General features: G+C 42.6%; 1 protein-coding gene across 4 annotated transcripts in view; it reads right to left on the bottom strand.

Annotated features, from left to right (window-relative positions):
* LOC138774395 (calpain-13-like) overlaps window positions 1–21,978 on the bottom strand; it is a 99,479-nt gene that overhangs the window by 43,778 nt on the left and 33,723 nt on the right. For 3 of the 4 annotated variants that reach the window (XM_069955198.1, XM_069955199.1, XM_069955200.1), the window contains exons 3-7: window positions 6,394–6,463; window positions 6,135–6,253; window positions 4,734–4,867; window positions 3,876–4,050; window positions 1,900–1,974 (exon numbers count right to left, since the gene is read on the bottom strand). In XM_069955198.1, coding sequence (XP_069811299.1) covers window positions 1,900–1,974; window positions 3,876–4,050; window positions 4,734–4,867; window positions 6,135–6,253; window positions 6,394–6,463 — 573 coding nt within the window. Of the gene's footprint in view, window positions 1–1,899; window positions 1,975–3,875; window positions 4,051–4,733; window positions 4,868–6,127; window positions 6,254–6,393; window positions 6,464–21,978 lie in introns of those variants that run through there. The other variant, XM_069955201.1, reaches the window with a different exon arrangement.

Below are 21,978 nucleotides of genomic sequence, written 5' to 3'. Positions count from 1 at the left end.
TCTGTGGACTCTGCACACAATGAATATTTCGCTTTAGATTTTCTATTCCTGTAACATAATTGTCTTTTGATTTTCTCGGATCTTACTGCTCAGTAACGTATAATGAGGGAACGTGTCTTTGCAGCTGGCCCCTATTGTAAGATAAAGACATGTTCTGCATCTTGGGTGCAGGTTACTATCCGGCTGAACACTCATCAGTGGAGATTTTTGCTCTAATAAGTTGTGTGCACATCCTGGCGATATAAACTGTGAGTTTTTTTTTTTACTTTTATTTGTTGTCGTTCAGTTTCCATTGTCCTGTTGTTTTTTTTTATGGTCAACAAGCAGTGGAGTAAATATAATGGTCACAGGTGGTGCAGCAGCAACCGGACCCCCAAATCATAGAGGCCAGGAGCCCCCCCCCCCCCCCATTTAAGGTTGTCTGCTTATGCCTGACCCGCTAAGATTCATCTCCAATGCTCAGCAGTACATGAAGGTCTGTGCGGCAGCACTGACAGGAGCAGAGGTGTCACAGGGGTTAGAGGACAAGAACTGCATGTTATCCCCTTCCTCTCAATTTGGTATCTGCCTATGCTATTTACTAACAAAGGTTAATAATACATAATGTTTAACTCTTTATTATAAAGATTTCTTTTACAAATGATATGCTGCCTGGACAACCCCTCTAACCCCAGGCTGGCACAGGTATATAAGTCTACTAGTTATTACTGTATCGTAAAAATGGCCAAAATTATATAGGAAAGTAGCTATAATGTACGACCACTGAACTTAGTCTATATTATTTTATATGAGATATTGTTTAGTGCTGTTTTGTCTTTAGCTTTCCCATAATGCTGTGGCTCCTGGTGCTGGATACTGGTGTTGCACTAATAGGTGGACTCTGGTGTTTTGGGGAGACTCGTCACGCTGGCACCTGTAACACCCACCCACGGACATGCGGGAACTGGACCTTTGGTAGAACTAGTGTGAGGTGCAGAGATGACACTTAAACAGTGCTTAACTTTATTTGAAAATATCCTCAGTCCAATACAGACAAGTAACAGTGCTTTGGTACTTAGTACAATAGCTTGAGGTGAAGTAGAATAAAGGAAACTCTGTAGCAGTAGACAGGGGCCGGTTATGAGACCTTTGCCTAATTAGTCCTGTACTCTGCCGGGATGTGGGGAAGTGTGTGACTTGAAGAACTCCCTGTACACACATTTAGATAAATCTTTTATCTGTTCGCTTTCTGCCTCTCAGTATCGGTAACCGCTCTGATAGGTTCACCCAGAGATCTGGGACTACCTAACTATTAGTTTCCTTACTAAGTAGTCAGTAGAGAGCGGCTTACTTGCATCTGTGCTCTACTGCGGCTTTTCTCTTCCTTTTCTTCTGAAGGGCGTGACTGTCCTGAAATAAGGAATCCTTGGCCTAGGCAAGGGAGTTACTCCTGTAACGCCGGTTACAACTGGTTTGGGTTCAGCAGTGCATGACTGTTGTAGTCTCTGGCACTGGAAATAGGTCTTGTCTCTACTCTGTCTAGACTCAGACTTACTCTCCAGGATGTAGTGTGTCAGTGTGTGCAGCAGGATAAACCTTCTTCCTTCAACCGCAGCTGTGCACAGGAGGGAGTGAGACACCTAGTGGCTGCAGTAGGGTCCAGCAGCTAACTGCACTAACTGTGGCACCTGACAGAACTAGTTTTACCTGGGTGTGTGTAGATAGAAAGGACCCATAGTAGGACACTACAATAACAAGTAATATAAATGTGGTATATGAATAAACACCTCGAAATAACAAGATTTTTAGCATCTTCTAGATCTCACTTGTTCCATCTCCCATCCAGAGCAAGAACTAGAATGGTCAATGTCAGGAGGAGAAATGGCTCTCACCATCAGCTACATAGGACCTATGTATTACCTGAGTGCCGTCAGTCACGGTGTAGGCATGACCCTGGATTAGGCCGTTCTGCAGCTCAGCGTTCCCAGTGTGTAACTGAAAAAGAATTGTATAAAATAATCTATTTATATGGAAGCGATTGAAGTACCATTAATTATAGAGTCTCCCCTGTTTACATAGACAGAGACATGATCCATTGTGTTATATTACAAGTAATAACCCTGTCAATCACCTACTTACCTTCATCCAATCCTTCACCACCACAGTGAGACAGGGCAGAAGGGTATGCTAAGGGGCTCATACACACAGAGGATGGCCTCACAGCCAATAAGAATTAAAGGCACCATATTGACAATGGTAATTCACTGCCAGTAGCTTTTGTAAAGACACAGCAGGTAAGATAAGTCAGGTATAGAGATGGCAGGTAACTACATGTCAGGAAAGGCAAGGCAGGTAAGGACATGGCACCTAAGGTCTCACCCGAATTTATCGGCAGTCCCCTCTGCTCCTGGTGCCAGGTCTCTGCCCGGTGGCGGGATTAGTGACAGTGAGTGATTGGCTTTGGCACAAGGAGCAGTAGACTGGCGTTTGTGATCACAATGATGTGTAAACAAGTTAAACAAGTCAGCCATACAAATGAAGACGTAAAGATCACCGCTAATCAGAACAAAACAATACTACTGCTACACTGTAAACGGCAACACAACAGCATGATATGATGTGTATTTATATTCTGCACCTTGATAGGAGTCACCGGTGATACATTTAGCTGATTGGATGGGATTTGGGAAGACACTTCCCGGTCTATATAAGGTCTCACAGCTGACAATGTGTATCAGAGCAAACACCAAGTCAGGAGGAGGAAAGAACGGCCTGTGGAGCTCAGAGAAGGATTGTATGGAGAAGCAGATTTGGAGAAGGAGACAAACACATCTCTGCTGCACTGAAAATTCCCCAAAGGACAGTGGTTTCCATCATTCTTACATGGAAGAAGATGGAACAGCCAAGACTCTTCCTGGAGCTGCCGCCCCACCAAACCGAGTAATTTGGGAGAAGAGCCATGGTAAGAGAAGTGATCAAGAATCCAGTGGTTTGGCTCCAAAGATCCTGAGCACAGATGGGAGAAACTTCCAGAAGGTTATCATAACTGCAGCCTCCTCCAATCTGAGCCAATCACTGCCAAGGGACTTCACCTAATGCTGAGGAACATCTCCAAACACTAAGGGTGATGGACACTTCTGTTTTATCTTCAATAAATTCAAGATTTCTAACATCCTTCCCTCACTTACACTCTCTCACTCAAATCAGATCCCCATAATGCTGTAGTACAACAGGCTAGAATAGAGAAACAGGGCTGCTGTCAGAGGTCTTTGTGGTCACATGATGGGGAAGGGGTGTGTGTTCAGCATGGACCAATCAGGAAGTGAGAATCACAGAACTGTGCAGAAGGGCAGTGACAGAAACATTTCTATACAGAAGTGTGGATGGCTGAGTGTGAGTGCAGACACATTATAGCAGCAGTGTGTATAGCTGAGTGTAAGTGCAGGCACAGTTTAGCAGCAGTGTGTATAGCTGAGTATAAGTGCAGGCACATTATAGCAGAAATGAAGAGGATGGGAAACACAAGGGCTGAGAGAGACTGCAGGGAGCATGAAGGAATGAGCAGGGCAGATGTGGGCACAGTATAGCATCACTCTCTATGCGGGGAGAGAGGGGTTACAGCTAGGAAGAGATTACCTCCACAGTCCGGTCCCCTGATGCAAGCCCCAGCCTGAAGTGAATCTGCTATGATTTGGAAGGTGAGGGAGACTTCCTGGGTCAGAGTACAGGGCTGTAGACCCCGCTATGCAGACCATGCCCTTCTTCACTCGCCCTACCACCCAGTACAGGGAGCTCTTTAACCAAGTCACAACTTTGAAAAACTGTGAGCTCTTAAACCAAAATGCTCTTAAACCAAGTTACTCTTAAAATATTTCATCTTTATGATATAAACTTACATCTCCTGGCGTCGTGCAGCCCATAAGAGATCGTGATCGTACGGCAGCTAGTACAATGTCTCTCAGGTCTGGGGGGGGTTTGGTTAAGTTGAAATCCATTTGCACCCCTCCTGTAAAATCTACCATGGCCTCTGAGATGAATCCCCAGTGCAGGTTCTGGTATGACCCTCGCAGCCTAAATGAATAGAAGTAGCGATTAAGTAGTAAATGATCCATGCACTTTAATGTTCCCTGTAGGGAGCCTGTCACCTCAATAACATATGGATCTATAGAATCATTTTTAAAGGGGAGCGACCTGTCAGTAAAGTCAGCCTGGGCCAGGAGTAGCCAGAAGGAGCTACCCAGTGTACGCTTCTTCTCCGAGCACGGCTCTTTATAGAAATATATATTTTCTCAAAAACATTGCAGTTTTCTGGAGAAGAACATATCTCTCTGTAATGAGGGAGCCTGGCGGTATTTCATGCTGCCTTTGGAGCCGTTGCCCATTTATCTCTCCATGTAATTGGAGATGTGTAAACGACAGCGGATTAAAGAAAGGGGGTGCAGACTACCTAGCGATGTTTGTGCAGCCCTGGCCGAACTATTATAGAGGTGTGTAATAAGCTCTATAGAATGGTGTGTAATAAACCCTCCAGAATCCATTTCCCATTGACTTACATTATAATATGAATGGATTAAAATGGATTTTTTTTTTGATGTACACAAAAATGTGGTTGAAAATTAAACTGAAACAATCAAAATGGCGGAACAACACAGTGTTAACCCAACCTAAGTAATATAAATGTATTATTGTATAATAATTATATATTGTAAATAATAATGGGCACCATAACAGATATAGTAAATCCACAGACATACTTAGCATAGGCTTTCTCTAATAGAGATGGCCAGAATTCATTGCTGACACGCGGCTGCACTGATAAATAGCTTCCATTGAGCATCGGCAGACGATCGTCGACAACCACATCCACCCATTCTCCGTACTGCCAAAACTATGGGAGAAAGACACAAGATTCATGCGCTGTATATATATATATATATATATATATATATATATATATATATATATATATATATATATGTGTGTGTATATATATATATATATATATATATATATGATTCTACAATTTACAATTATAATTCTTGATTTTCTCTTTGCTGTTTAATCTGGTGATGCTCTGTATTTATATAGTGAGGTAACCTGACGGCCCTCCCACAATGTGGTGCACTACATACAGGTGTGTACACACTAGGTATTGCGCACATTGTTTGGTGTAGATTATCCATTCTAATCCTGGTGGATGAGCAAAACAAACTCTTTGAATAAAAGGATTAGGATGGAGCTGAGGCAACTGAGGAGTTACCTGATGAGGCTGCTGCGAGTACAGTAAGGGACGTGTCACTATATGGCATCACAGTCACCATAGAAGCCCAGGAGACATGGGTCCTGCTATAGGATATGTCAAAGGTTCTGAGCACTCGTGGTTGCAGTACGGGGAAAAAGATGTGGAAGCACATTTCAATCCCTGACTTTTTGTGATCTACGTCCTCTGGCCTCATTATAAGGTGGAGATCGTTTTGTGCCAGGATATAAAATGCCTTAGCAAATGTTTCTTCCCACTCGTTCTTCTGGTCGGTGGGGGTCTCAGCCCTCAGACCCAACATCAAAGTTGACATATCAAAAAGTTTTTGGAATAATAGAGACACTTTAAGCCAAGAATGGGGAACCTTTGGCCCACCATTATGCCTGGACAGCCAAAGATAAAGCTTGATGAGAATTGTAGTTTTGCAACAGCTGGAGGGCTGCAGGTTCCCCATTCCGGCTTTATGTAACGCCCGGCCAATTCTGTATGATGCAAACACTGGGACAGATTCTGGTACGTGAGTTATATGGATCCATTGACCCCCCCCCCCCCTCCCCTTCTACCCTCCACTACCACCACCATATACTTGGCAGAGGTCAAAAGTAATTTAGGTTTCATTTAAGATGTATGTGACAAGGCCTGCTGGATGGAAGCCTGCGCTACTATATTATGCTAGATCCTGCAGTATACATCTTTTTATCAGGGCACCCTATTTTTGGCATCTGCCATAGGTCACATGTACATGTTGGGGATCACCCACATTGGACAGCATGTGTCTGATGGACTGAAAAATTGGAATTTGTAACTTTTTAAATTTTATAACATTGACAAATAAGTTGAATTTATATCTACACAGTGAACCAAAAAATATTTGGCAAAAATATTCACCTCTTACCCTAAAATGAAAAATTCCGGCATACTTGTGCGTGAACTCCTGGTCTTTGGGAACAACGTTTTCCAAAAATTTTCGGTGCAAAGTTAAAGAACCGACAACAGAGAGAACCCAGCAATCTCCTATGGCGGAGAGAGAAACCGTGTCATAGATCTTCTACACTGCACAGCAAGGGCCACAGCATGAACCATAGCCGGAGATTTCATTTATTTATTGTATTAGTATAGATTAGTATTATCATCGCCTTTATAATATATCTCACCTATTTCTCCTTGCATAATGTCAAATATACTGGCGCCATCTACCATGAAACGGGCATCTCTCTGAAGTTCCTGAAAACATAGAAGTGTTGGAAGTAAGAACATATAATAACATAAAGAGAACATACAAATATAGCAGAGTCGGCATAGTCATTTGGCATAACTCATTATAATAGCTCTGTCTGTGATCTGTGTATTTTCAAAATATGTGTAATTCTATCTATCTATCTATCTATCTATCTCCTATCTATCCATCTCCTTTCTATCCCCTATCTATCTATCTATCTATCTATCTCCTATCTATGTGTCTGTCTATCTATCTATTATCTATATATCTGTTGATCAGTTACTGCTATCCTGTGGACAGACTATCAATATGTTTTTGCCAGTAACCCCTTAAAAAGCTACATTCATTATTACAGTCAGTTAGTTTTTATGGCTTCAATGCATCAAAAATCAGAAATGATATATCTTTGCTAATAGCCCTGATAAAATTGTTGTGTATACAGCCTCTATGCCGACCTATGGTAACTGGTAACAACAAACTTGGCAGTTGTGACTCTTCACAATTCATGCAGACCAACATCTGTGTTGTATGAGTATGAAGAGAAGACAGATGAAGAAAGTAACAGGTCTGTAAGATCAGATCAGGGTTTGAAGTCTGTAGTCATGGACACATATTGAAGCTGTATACACAAATGGTTGACTTTTCTTGAAATTAAGTCTAAGCACAAAATGATTAAAGTTTTTATTTCAGATTCACAGGGTAGCTTAAATGGCGGACACACATTGGCCTTTCTGAATTGCTAGGATAGCCAATAGTACAATGCATTACATAACAGTTGTAGTCATGTAGTATATCTATGGCACAAAGATATCTAATTAAATACTTGAAACCATAAAAAGCTATAAAGGTTTTATCCCTTAGTATCTTGTGCCAATGCTGTCTCCCGTATCCTTTTAATGATTTATTATAGAGAAATTAGCTGTAAGAACCATTAAATCCAACAATGACATTTTCCCCTATGACTCACATGCATAAAATGACACATTTCCTTCTGTTCTTGTAAAGTGTAACTTCCTTTCTATATTCCAGGGAACAGAAGTTACTTCCTTACTCAATCTAATGAGAAGGCATCTAGAGGCTACTGTTCTTCCATAATGTGTATACAGCTCCTATCAAGACCTATAGATCTCCACTGTAAGAAAACAATCTTTTCCTGTAGTCATAGCGTAAACTATCTTTCCCATAGTTCTTGTTAAAATATGAAATATATAAGCTAGTAAGAAATGGATGGATGGATGGATGGATGGATGGATGGTGATATGTGACTGAGAGACAAGACTGCACAAGGTTAGTTTGTAGTCTGTTACCATGGAGACATATAGATTTGCATTATTCTTTATTTTAGATGCATTGAAACAATACAAAATGTAGTTCTGTGTCTTGTAGATGATCTGAGGGATTGTGAGGGTGAATATTTCAGGAGTTATCATATCATGGTGGTCTAGAGTGGGTTTCGGGTTATTATCTCCTTCCCTCCTGGCATGCTGCTCGTTCCAGCCGCCAGGTTTCTTCCATCCCATACTGGCAGGTCCATCCTTCATCTAATGTAGGGTGAAATATGGGTGCATGCTGGCCCAGAAAGAGAGTGCATGTTAATCCAAATATCTCCCCAGCCAGACATTGCCTATTGTGGATTTCCTCACTACCCCCATGGTGCCTGGACCATGAGGCTTCTTGTAATTTATTGTTCCCCTGAAGATGTTTCTCATGTATGTGTTTTCATTATAATATACATCTCCTTGATCTTATTTCTGCTGCCTGTATACCACAGTATCTCCCAGGTCTGTCCTCTGACCTTTTAACTTCTGCTGCCTGTCCTGTTCTGTGTGCTCATCCTTGCCTGACCAGACCTTGGCTTATACCAAGACTTCTTTTCTGCCTGGATCCTTAGTGTCTCACACTGATGTCCTAGTATTAGGGTTAAAATTAGTCATGAGCGAAGCGAATCTGATGAATTCCAATTCGCAGCGAATCGGGCAATTAATTCGCCTCATTGTGATTTGCGAATTTGCTGTATTCGCTTTGCAAATTTACTAAACATGGTGGCCGCAATGGCAATCGCACATGTTAGCTAACACTTACGCAAGTTGCGAATATCACACAGTTGGGAATATTATGCAGTTGCGAATATTACGCAGTTGCGTACAGTGCATCGCAAGATAAATGTTTTGCATGTTCGAATATGATTGTTATAACCACTCCGATCATCGAACAAATTGTTCATATCGGTGAACACAATCAATTAGCAGCGTGTTCGCTCGACCACTATTTTTAATGAAATTCGTTTGTATGCGATTTGCGAATATTCGCAAAAGTGTGTGAATATTCGCGAACTTCACGAAACGACTTTCCAAGTGATTCGCTCATTTCTAGTTAAAATTCAAGCCACCTAAATGAATCCCTCAGGTGTCCCCAAAGCCAAACCAGTTAGGTGGTAGAGTGAGTCCACCTCTGCTGGTCATTACAGAGTGGAGATGAATACCCCTGTTGGTCTGGGCTAACATGAAGAGATTTTGCTATGGGGAAACATGGTTCCTTGTATACAGCCCCTCCATAGAAATCAGACTGAGCATTCCTATGCACGTACAACCATGAAGCAATGGCGGGAATACTCTGCCAAAGCTCCACATTACTGACAGTCTCCTATACCATTAGACTAGATATTCAGGATTTATCACAATAACTGCAGATTGTAATCTGCGTCTCTCAATTACAGAGGAGATTTTCATCAGTTTCGTATTCAGAGGTGAAGTGATTATTTCATTTGGTTTCCTTTGAGACGCTGCCTTCATCTAATCACTGAACTCTGCTCAACATCCTCCTCCGACACATCTCAAGGAACTGATAAAATAACACTTCTGATTAACAACTTTGCAGCAGTAACTTTTGAATTACTCATCACATGCGAGAAGATCCATGGAATCAGCGATAGAGTTCACAGAGATAAGAAACCTCTTCCTATTATATATAATGGCTTAAAGGGAAACTCCAGTCATTGCATACTCTTATAAGTTGTGGCCTGTGTTGCACACTGTAGAACATTTTCAGATCTAAAACCCACCCAGATGCACAGGACACGCCTCCATGTGTGGCACCATCTGAGTAACCCTATTAAGTGCCCCTACATATGCTATCTTCAATCTGTGTTTTGGTAATATTACCACAATATTTGTTTTATATAGCTTTACTTTAAAAAATCTAAACGATTATACTCAGCGGTGTAACTAGAGTTCTGTGGTACCAGGGTAAATTTTCTACTTCATAGTAGTTGGACTCCCCCTCTGTGCCCTCAATGTTTTAGTTAGACTCCCTTTGTGCCTCCTAAAATAATTGCACCCTTTCTTTGTTCCTACACAGAAACCATGCCCCCTCTGTTCCCCGACATACAAGTAGGGTCCCTTTTGTGTCACCACCCAGTAGTTAGGTCTCACTGTGCCTCCCATCTAGTAGTTAGCCCCCAGTAGACCGCAACACTGTCCCCCAAAAGAGTAATTAGAATCTCTTGTGCCACCATACAGAAGTAAAGCCCCCTATCTAGCCCTTTTCTAAAAGCCCCCACACAGTAGTTAGGTCACTCTGTGCCCCCACATGGTAGTACCCCATGCTGTGCCTGAACCAAGTAGTTAAGTAGTTCGATACTCTTAAGAGCATAGCTAGGATTCATGGGGCCCCATGGCACTTCGTGAATCCTATACGCCCCCTCATATACTCACCTGGCCCCGCGCAGTCGCCCAGTATTTCTTCGTTCTTCGAGTGGCATCACTCGTGCGCTGGGGGGCTGGGAGAATGAAGGAGCTCTGCGCCAGGCCAGGTGAGTATATGGGGAGGGGGCAGGGTAAGGGTATTAAACTATTAAGGGTACCATGCTTACACATTGACAGACATGATTTTACACATAGTTGGTCAACTTTTAGAGTCACATGTACTTTTAATTTTTTAACACACACATAAGCATGCCATTATGCACATAATTTACCAACAGGCGCTCTCACACACATAAAAACATTTTTTTTAACTATCGGCACACATTTACACGCATACTGTACTTCTACACACCAACATGCTTTTGCACATCTACACATGCAGAAAGTTTTTTTTCACTAATAAAATACTGTGTATAATACTGTGTATAGGTAGTATAATAATATATACTATCTATACATAGTATATTTCTTCCCTGCTTCACATTGTGCGCCTCCTAAGTCCTGCCTGACTCTCCTCCACTGAATTACCCCAGTATATACTGAAAGCAGCTGTAAGGAGCAGCAGGGCCTCTGACAATACATACATGGCACCTACGCTACTGGATACCTCTTTGCACCACCATAGAGCAGTTAAGCCCCACTGTGCCCTGATATAGCAGTTTAGCCTCTACTGTGTCCCTATATAGTAGTTAGGCCATTTCCCTGTCTCTATATAGTAATTAGATACCCTCTGTGCCTCCATATAATATTTAGACCCCCTGTGTGCCCCTTCTGTGTCCCCAGGTAGAATTAGATCCACTGTTTGCACCCACATAATAGACCACCATACTGCCTCCAAGTGTCAAGTACCATAAAAATTACAACAAATCCACTCTCTTCTCTCTGTTGCCTTGCAGGTCCCCCCTGTGCTCCTGGTGCAGGCCGTGTGGTACAGTTATGATGCCTGCACTATGAACTGTCCTGCTTCCTATGAACTGATGGGACAGGGAGCCATTGGCTCTATGTTCTGTCACATTATGCTTTCTAACTTATCTGGCATTCTGAGGTTGTAGATAAAAGCTGCACTCAGCTTGTAGTTCAATGCTTGTGCAATGAATCCCTGGGCAGGCCCACCTTCCCGATATGCCCCTGATTATAGTTTTCATTTTAGTTTCAATAGTTTTTATTGAAGAAATTTTTTTGGTATAAACAGTTTGAGAATATTGAGCAGAGAGATACAATCTTACTGTAACATAAATTTCAGTTTACAAGTTTACATACAAAGATGTGGTACATCTCTTAGATTTAGAATAGTTCTTTCATAGAATCAGTGGTTAATAGATTTCGTTACATGTCTTTGAATGAACAAATTAGTTACAGTGAAAACATAAAACAGAAAACAAAAAAAACAAAACAAAACAATGGCTGTATAGCCAACAGTGGTATGCAGTAAGAAGTTGTTGTTGAGCATCGGTTAATAAGGTCTCATCTGGCGCAACAATATTAGGATATTGTTGAAATATTATATGTCATGAGTTAGAGAGGGTATAGATAGTAAATTCTGAGTCTACCTATGGAGGAGGGTTTATGCAATGAGTGGAGTTCATCCATGGAGACCATTCCTCTACAAATTTGGAGTATCGCATTGAGCCCAAGGCAATGATACGTTCATAGATAAAGGTATTATTGATGGAGTCAATAACTTCGTTCAGTTTAGGAGATTCAGGATTTTTCCAATGCCTGACCAGTACGATTTTTGATATAATCAGGAATTTACAACAAAAGGGTCTAAAACGGTGTGGTAGGCTCTCCATATTAATCAACAGTAAAGCAAATTGGGGGGACCAGGAAAGGGGAATAGGTATTACTGATTGCAAGAGGTCTCTGCATTTTTGCCAATATGAAATAATAACTGGGCATGACCATAGAATATGTAAAAGGGAACCTCTCTCAGAGCAGAGTCTCCAGCAGCAATCTTCAACGTTGGGGTATATGGTTGCTAGTTTAGCTGGAGTATAGTACCAACGAAGGATTGTCTTGATTGCCGACTCTACATGCGAGCTGCATCCAAGATGTTTGTGGATACAACGGAAAGCGCTATGCCAATCAGAATCTAGAAAAGTTATGCTTAATTCTTGTTCCCATGATTTCAGTGGGTGGGTTTTATTAAATTGTCCAACTGATTCTAGTTTGGCATAGAGATATTTTAGGCCTTTCCCACCAGAAGAATAATAGGAGGAAATTGCAGAATCATAGAACAGACCAGAGGGGGTCAAGTCTTTTAATTTATGGCGGATTTGAAAATACTTAAAAAGATCTGTTCTTGGTAAGTTATATTCTTTCATTAGTTGGGTGTACGGCTTGAGGAGGCCTTCTGCATATAGGTGGGTTACTTGTGTTATACCTTTATCAGACCAACTTTTTAGATCTATGTCTGGGATTGAATCTTGAATAAATTGCATAGGGAGGTCTGCTTTGGCTAGAGGTGTTGAGTTACTACTTAATTTATGGAATAGACGCCATGCGTATATAGAAGCTTTGATTATCGGGGGTCGGGGAGTAGATAGGGTGTCTGACCAGAAGGGTTGCAATAAGAGAGATTTAAGTGAAGAGGGATGAGCATAGTGGGCTTCTATGCCAACCCAAGGGAAAGAGGTGTCATTAGTCCACCACTTACGAAGTATGGATACAAGCGTTGTAATATAGTAATTTTTAAGGTTGGGAACTCCCAAGCCGCCAACAAATCTATGTTTCTGCATAATATTTGAGGCTACTCTTGCCTTGTTATTGGCCCATACCAATTTACCAACAATCTTTTGTAGGTTAGTGAAGAAAGAATTAGGCAGGGAAATGGGTAATGTGCGGAAAAGATAGAGAGCTTTAGGCAGTACAAACATCTTAAAGGCAGCTATTCTGCCCATCCATGAGAGTTCAAATTTAAGAAGAGATTGTGAATCAGAATTAATTTGGCGGAGTAATGGTTCGTAGTTGGCTTTAAATAAAGATTTGAAGGATGGAGTAAGGGATATACCAAGGTAAGTTATGCTCTTAGGGCACCATTCTAAGTTAAAGCGAGATCGTATTATTGTTTCGGAGATGGGGGGGATGTTAAGGGGTAGTAGTTGGGATTTTTGTGTGTTAAGGTGGTAATAAGAGATTGAGCTGAAATGTTCTATGATTTCCATTGATCTGCTTAGGGATGGGATTGGGTTGGTTAGTGTTAATATTATGTCGTCTGCGTAGAGTGAAATTACGTGAGAGGCTTTACCTATGGGGATTCCAGAAATGGTTGGGTCGCTACGCAGTGCTTGGGCTAGGGGTTCGATTGAGAGAACAAAAATTAGAGGGGAAAGGGGACAGCCCTGGCGAGTTCCGTTGGAAATCCCAAATGATTCGGAGAGGGAACCGTTTGCGAATATCCGGGCTGAGGGAGATGAGTATAGGGCAGTGATGGCCGAAAAAATTGGACCAGCAAAACCAAACTTTTTGAGAGCCGAGAAGGCGTAGGACCAGTTCACACGGTCGAACGCCTTCTCGGCATCTAGGGAGACCGCCACGGCTGGGAGCTTGGAATTTTCTATATGAGAGATGATATTAAGAATTCTTCGGGAGTTATCGTATGCCTGTCTGCCCTGAATGAAACCTACTTGGTCAGTATTAATTAATGTTGGAAGGATTGGGGCTAGGCGGGATGCTAATAATTTTGAGTATATTTTAAGATCTGAATTAAGAAGGGAAATTGGTCGGAAGTTTTGTGGGATATCTGAGGGTTTCCCTGGCTTTGGTATTGTGACTATTAAGGCATTTAGGTTTTCATCTGGGAAGTGGCCCAACTGCATCACCTGTTGGAAGAAGTTGGTTAGGTAGGGAGTTAAGAGAATGCTAAATTTCTTATAATAACTATTGGTGAACCCATCTGGGCCTGGAGCCTTGTCGTGAGGGAGAGAGTGAATAATTTTTAGAATTTCGGAGGAGGTAATAGAAGCATTTAGGGTTTGGAGATGTTGTTGACTAAGTGAGGGGAGGTGTAAGTTAGATAAGAATTGTTGAATTGCTTTCTCTGAAGGGGGGGGTAGAGATGGGTCTTGTTCAAGGTTATATAATGAGGAATAGTAGTCCTTAAATCTATTAGCTATGTCTAGAGGGGAATAAAGAAGGGCATTGGAATGTGATTGTTTGATGTGTGGGATACGAGATCTAGTGTGGCGAGCTTTAACTCGTGCGGCCATTAGTTTGCCTGATTTGTTACTCTGTGAGTAGTAAGTAGCTTTTAATTTTCGGAAGCGTTTTTCGTATGATAGTAACATAGCGTTTCTAAGATCTATTCTTAGGTTTCTTATCCTTTCAGCTAAGGCTTGAGTAGGTGAGGATTTATTTTCCTTCTCTAATATCTCTATATCCTGTAAAATTTTTGTGACCACAGCTTCCCTCGCTCTCTTTGCTTGAGCACCGTATTTGATAAACGATCCTCTGATGTATGCTTTGTGTGTATTCCACAACAAAGCAGGATCAGTGGTAGAGGGGGAGTTTATTTCAAAGAATTCCTCTAGATCCTTTTGCAGGGCGGAATGATATTGGGGGTGAGATAGTAAAAATGGGCTGCAGCGCCAGAGAAAAGTCTGGTCATCTGCAGAAGATTCAGCTATAGTGAGTGAAATAGGGGCGTGGTCCGACCACTTAATGAATTCAATGGAGGTTGCTCTAGAGAGCGAGAGAAGTCGCCTGTCTACTATAAACATGTCGATTCTGGAGTATGAGTTATGAACAGTTGAATGGTATGAGAAATCTTTTTCCATAGAATGATGTATTCTCCAGATATCAAAGAGCTCCTCTTTGTGCCATGTATCTCCCAAAGAGGTGTGGGAGCGGGCTGCAGAAGAGGTATCAACCTCAGGATTAGAAGTTAAATTAAAGTCTCCGCAGAGGAGTAGGTTGCCATATTTTAGCTTTTTAGCTTTTTGTACAATTTTGTTTACAAAGCTAATTTGCCTTTGGTTGGGGGCATATAGTGCTACTAGAGTGACTTTCATTTCGTTTAGTGAGCACAATAAAATAATATATCGGCCATTGGGATCGGCTATAATTTTTTGTTGTATAAATGTAACTGTATTTTTAATTGCGATCATCACTCCCCTAGTTTTTTTTGCTATTAGTGGAGTGAAAAATGTTAGGAAATGAATGATGATGTATTCTTGGGATATCCTTGTCAAGTAGATGAGTCTCTTGTGCGCATAACACATCACAAGCCAAGGATCTAGCCTCATCCCATAAGTATGTCCTTTTGTGGGGACTGTTAAGACCTCTCACATTCATACTAACAAACTTAATAACCATTACGTTTCAAAAATAAAGATGAAAAAGTATAGTAGGTAGTTATAGTTATAGTAGTTGGGTGGAGTTGCCTCCCAGCGAGGGCATTCCAACCTTATATGGCACCAGGGAGAATTGTAGTTAGAATCTTGTGCATACCTAACAACCAAATAAAGGAGTAACAGAGAAACAGAAATTAACACAGATACCACATATGTGGAAACTAAGAAAAGAAATGTGTTGGCAGAAAGAATCAGATGCCAACTAGGTGTGGAGGGGGGAATGTTCATACCCAAAACCTGTTACAGAGTTGGTAGGTAGTGTTAGCACGAACACCGCTTTGATCATGGTTTCTTGGGGATTCTCTCCCATTCTTGTGGAACTGTGGATGGACGAGGAGAGGAGGCTGTCTCTGCTGAAGGAAGTTGGATGTTCCATTTTTGCAGTAAACGATAGCCATCTTCCAGGTTGGCAATTAGATGGGTAGAGTTGTTGCGTCTGATAAGTATTTTCACAGGGAAACCCCATCTGTAAAGGATTTTGTTTTGTCTCAGGGCTGTAGTGATAGGCAGAAGCTGTCTGCGTAGCTGCAGCGTTGCTGCTGAGAGGTCAGTGAAGAGTTTAATCTTCTGAAATGGGGATGGTAAGGTAGCATTTTTTCTGGAGAAGTCCATGAGGCGTTCTTTGACAGTGTAAAAGTGTACTCTTACTAATACATCTCTTGGAATGTCCTCTCCCAAGTTTTGGGGTTTGGGCACACGATGTGCTCTGTCTATCTCCAAGTCCCTAGTGGAACAATTGGGTAGTACAGCTTTAATTAGAGACTGAACATAGGCAGATAGTTCAGCCGGGGGGATTGACTCGGGCACTCCTCGAATTTTTACATTGTTCCTTCTATTGCGGTCTTCCATATCCGCCATCTTGGTGCGCAAAGCTTTGACCTCATTTTCAAGGTCATTATGAGCATCTATTAGGGAATTGTGTGACTTGGTAAGAGTGCTTATTTTTGTCTCACAGTGATCCATTTTCTCACCTAGTTCATCTACTGCAGTTTGAACAGGAGCAATATAGGATGCCATGTCAGCATGCCAGGATTGGCGCAGGGCCATTAACATCTCCTTCATGGTGGCCTCAGATAATGATTTGTTTGAAGCAGGCAGTGCAGCAAACATGTCAGGCTGAGGAGAGTCTGTGTTGTTATCAGTGATTTCTCCTGTCTCACCGTTATTACTCACTGAGGAAGTGAGTTTTTGTTTCTGTTTGACTGGGCTGCTGGAGGGAGAGGAGGAACTGGGAGATAACGATCTAACATGTGAGCTAGCAGCTGCCTGATTACGGCGTGTGCCTGAGGACATGAGGGAGGAGGAAGACATACCTTCAGTAAGACCGGGTGTCTCCTGAGAGGATCTGTTGAGAGCTGAGTCAGAGCAGGAGCGCTGCAGGTTGGTGGGTGACAGATAGGGAGAGCTGTGATGTGAGGGCTGTGTTAGTGGAGTCTCCTCCATCAGGTCAGAGTCAGCGCCATCTTGCAGGACTGGAGCTTCTCCTGGGAAATGCAGCTGGATCAGTTTCTCCGGTCTCTCCGTATGTCTCCTTCTCCTTGACCTCATTAGGAAGCTGTAGGCAGTCGGTAAGGTGTGGGAGAGGGTCCGGTGGTTGCTTTTTTCGTCGCTTTAGCAGTGTTCAGGCAGGAGCAGAGGGGTTATGTGTCCATGCAGACAGGCAGCCAGGCCACGCCCCCATAGTTTTCATTTTATACAGGGAAAGGATGAAATGGATTAAGGTGAAGTTACATACAGTAGCTGTCCATATTATGCATAGACAGATTGGATCCACCAAAGTGGGAGCTACTAATATTTAGAAGGGGAAGTCATGAGTGCCCCCCCTACCCCCCGTGTATAATGTCTGTAAGCCTTGTGCTGTATATGCACTGTGATTGTCTTTCTAAAACAAACGCTATAATACAGAGACAGAACAATGATCTGATGTCAAAGCTTCAACCGCACCGAGGACTTCTCAACATTAGTTCTACTTTGTATGTAAATGAGATGATTGCTGAGAGAAGTGTCAGCGCTATGGATATTAGCAGCAACACCCCAGTGCAGGCGCAGCAGTGACAGCAGCCTCCTATTCTAGACATAGATCACGTCTCCTCTCATGAGTATAGGGGAGATGGAAATGATTATCCTTTATTTATAGAAAAATGATGCAAGAAATATCTGAAATCTGGAATCAATGGAGTCACCTTCTGGGTTATCAGACTTTATGAATTAATAGAGTTAACAAGGTGCCAATATGGGGCAATGTAGGTGGGGACCCCGATGCTGAATTTTCTTTGGGATCTTTTTCATCTTTTGCCGCTCCCCTCGTGTCACAGGCATGACAAAATTGTCACCAAGCCTATAACCTATTGTTTTGAAAATGATTTTAGAGGTGTGGCCAAGCTATTTAGGGGTGGGACTAAAATAACACTGTAATATACTGCCCCAGTACAGTTCTGAACCCTATTGTCTTCTAGTATCACTGGCTTCTCATAATGTGGGCCCAAACTGCCCAAATCTTATCGCTCACCAGAGAACTCAGGGCTGTCCCTGAGTGCATGCGCTATTCAGTTGTATGTATGTCGAGCTCTGACAGCTGGCCAGAACTTCTAGAGCAGGTAGCGCCTGTCATACATGCTGCCTGTCCAGGAGGAGAGCTGTGTCCGCGCCTAGACAGCAGCGACCGGGTGGGAGGTGAATTTTTTTTCCATTTTTTATTATCAGCATGAGAGCCATGTACTAAAGGGGTGACTAAACAGAACATGGCCATCTACCAAACAGGGAACTATACAGAAGGCGCCAACTACTAAATGGGGCACTACACGGGGGAGCCATCTACTAAAGGGGGACTACACAGGGGGCCATCTACTAAAGGGGAAACTACTCAGGGGACATCTATTATATTAACAGCCCAGGACCCAAGGTACAGTTAATCCACCCCTGTCTGGTATCTAATATATATATATATATATATATATATATATATAAATATATATATATTTATATATATATATATATATATATATATATATATATATATATATACATATACACACAGTACAGAACAAAAATTTGGACACACCTTCTCATTCAAAGAGTTTTCTGCAAAATTGTAGATTCACACTGAAGGCATCAAAACTATGAATTAACACATGTAAAATTAGATACTTAACAAAAAAGTGTGAAACAACTAAAAATATGTCTTATATTCTAGGTTCTTCAAAGTAGCCACCCTTTGCTTTGCTTACTGCTTTGCACACTCTTGGCATTCTCTTGATGAGCTTCATGAGGTAGTCACGGAAATGGTCTTCCAACAGTCTTTAAGGAGTTCCCAGAGATGCTTAGCACTTGTTGGCCCTTTTGCCTTTACTCTGGGGTCCAGCTCACCCCAAACCATCTCGTAGCACCCCATAACTCTCCTTCTTGGTGAAATAGCCCTTACACAGCCTGGAGGTGTGTTTGGGGTCATTGTCCTGTTGAAAAATAAATGATGATCCAACTAACCATGCTGTTTCAGTATGCCTTTAATTTTGAATAAATCCCCAACCGTGTCACCAGCAAAGCAAACCCCACACCATCACACCTCCTCCTCCATGCTTCACAGGCATGTAGAGTTCATCTGTTCACCTTTTCTGCATTGCAAAAAGACACCAAAGATCTCAAATTTGGACTCATCAGACCAAAGCACACATTTCCACTGGTCTAATGTCCATTCCTTATGTTGTTTAGCCCAAACAAGTCTCTTCTGCCTGTTATCTGTCCTTAGCAGTGGTTTCCTAGCAGCTATTTTACCATGAAGGCTGCTGTACAAAGTCCCCTCTTACCAGTTGTTGTAGAGATGTGTCTGCTGCTAGAACTCTGTGCCGGCATTGACCTGGTCTCTAATCTGAGCTGCTGGTAACCTGCGATTTCTGAGGCTGGTGACTCGGATGAACTTCTCCTCCGCAGCAGAGGAGACTCTTGGTCTTCCTTTCCTGGGGCGGTCCTCATGTCATACAGTTTCTTTGTAGCACTTGATAGTTTTTGGAACTGCACTTGGGGCACTTTCAAAGTTTTCCCAATTTTTCGGACTGACTGATCTTCATTTCTTAAAGTAATGATGGCCACTCATTTTTCTTTACGTAGCTGCTTTTTTCTTGTCATAATACAAATTCTAACAGTCTATTCAGTAGATTTATCAGCCGTGTATCCACCTGACTTCTGCACAACACAACTGGTGGTCCCAAATAGGGATGGTCCGAAACTGCCGAGGTTCGGGTTAGTATGAACCCGAACGCTCGGCATCAGATTCCCGCTGTCTGCCCGCTCCGTGGAGCGGGTGGATACAGCGGGAGGACCGCCTGGAAAACTGGGATACAGCCTATGGCTATGGCTGTATCCCAGTTTTCCAGGTGGTCCTCCCGCTGTATCCACCCTCTCCACGGAGCGGGCAGACAGCAGGAATTATAACCGAGAGTTCGAGTTCGTACGAACCCGAACCGAACTCGGTTCGGACCATCCCTAGACCCAAACTCATTTATAAGGCAAGAAATCCCACTTATTAAACCTGACAGGGCATACCTGTAAAGTGACAACCATTTCCGATGACTACCTCATGAAACTCATCAAGAGAATGCCAAGAGTGTGCAAAGCAGTAATCAAAGCAAAAGGCGGCTACTTTGAAGAACCTAGAATATAAGACATATATTCAGTTGTTTCACACTTTTTTTGTTAAGTATCTAATTTTACATGTGTTAATTCATAGTTTTGATGCCTTCAGTGTGAATCTACAATTTTCATAGTCATGAAAATACAGAAAACTCTTTGAATGAGGTGTGTCCAAACTTTTGTACTGTATGTGTATATATATATCTATATCATAAAAATGAAAGTCTGTCTGTCTGTCTGTCCCATATAGACTTCCAAAAGCCTGAACCGTTTGACCCCAAAATTGGCCCACAGATACATTGGGTGCCCGGGAAGGTTTTAGCGAAGGTCCCATCCCCGCCAGATGTACAGGAGAGGAGGGGGAGGGGGAAGACCGCCCCATAGAGATGAATGGGAAAATCTCCTCACTGCAAACACAGGTGATATAATTAGCTGCAGCAGAAACGACAGTTGGAGCCTTAGCAACCAATAGGATTACTGCTTTCATTTTCACAGGGAGCAATGGTTGCTAGGGAAGCTGCCTCGCAACATCCACAGTAATAACTGGTAGACCCCTTTTAAACACCACCATACCAGACCTGACCAATACCGCCACACTGTGACTGGATAACACAGCCATACCAGACCTGACCAATACCGCCATACTGTGACTGGATAACACTGTCATAACACACCTGACCAATACCGCCATACTTTGACTGGATAACACCATCATATCAGACCTGACCAATACCGCTATACTGTGCTGGATAACACTGCCATACCAGACCTGACCAATACCGCCATACTGTAACTGGATAACACCGCCATACCAGACCTGACCAATACCGCCATACTGTGCTGGATAACACTGTCATACCAGACCTGACCAATACCACCATACTGTTACTGGATAACACCGCCATATCAGACCTGACCAATACCACCACACTGTGACTGGATAACACCGCCATACCAGACCTGACCAATACCGCTACACTGTGACTGGATAACACCTCCATACCAGACCTGACCAATACCACCACACTGTGACTGGATAACACAGCCATACCAGACCTGACCAATACCGCCATACTGTAACTGGATAACACCGCCATACCAGACCTGACCAATACCGCCATACTGTGCTGGATAACACTGTCATACCAGACCTGACCAATACCACCATACTGTTACTGGATAACACCGCCATATCAGACCTGACCAATACCACCACACTGTGACTGGATAACACCGCCATACCAGACCTGACCAATACCGCTACACTGTGACTGGATAACACCGCCATACCAGACCTGACCAATACCGCCATACTGTGCTGGATAACACTGTCATACCAGACCTGACCAATACCACCATACTTTTACTGGATAACACTGCCACACCAGACCTGACCAATACCGCTATACCAGACCTGACCAATACCACCACACTGTGATTGGATAACACCACCATACCAGACCTGACCAATACCACCATACTGTGACTGGATAACACTGCCACACCAGACCTGACCAATACTACCATACTGTGACTAGATAACACTGCCACTCCAGACCTGACCAATACCACCATACCATGACTGGATAACACTGCCACACCAGACCTGACCAATACTACCATACCCCCCTTCAAAAAGACACTAGATTTTCTGGCAAGTCTGAACAGGAGGTGGAAGACTAGAAAAAGAAAAAAAATTAAAAATTTGTTTCCTTTCCCCTGCTCCCTGGTGCTGCCCCCATGCAAGGTTCTGCTTTAGGCAGACCACAAGTGCCTAATGGTAAATACGACCCTGCAGTTATACAGGACACTACAGGTATACAGGACCGCAAAACTATA

This window comes from Dendropsophus ebraccatus, chromosome 15 (assembly GCF_027789765.1).
Source record: "Dendropsophus ebraccatus isolate aDenEbr1 chromosome 15, aDenEbr1.pat, whole genome shotgun sequence".
NCBI lineage: Eukaryota > Metazoa > Chordata > Amphibia > Anura > Hylidae > Dendropsophus > Dendropsophus ebraccatus.
The sequence above is the reverse complement of the archived record's forward strand: the minus strand, read 5'-3'. Positions and strand labels throughout refer to the sequence as shown.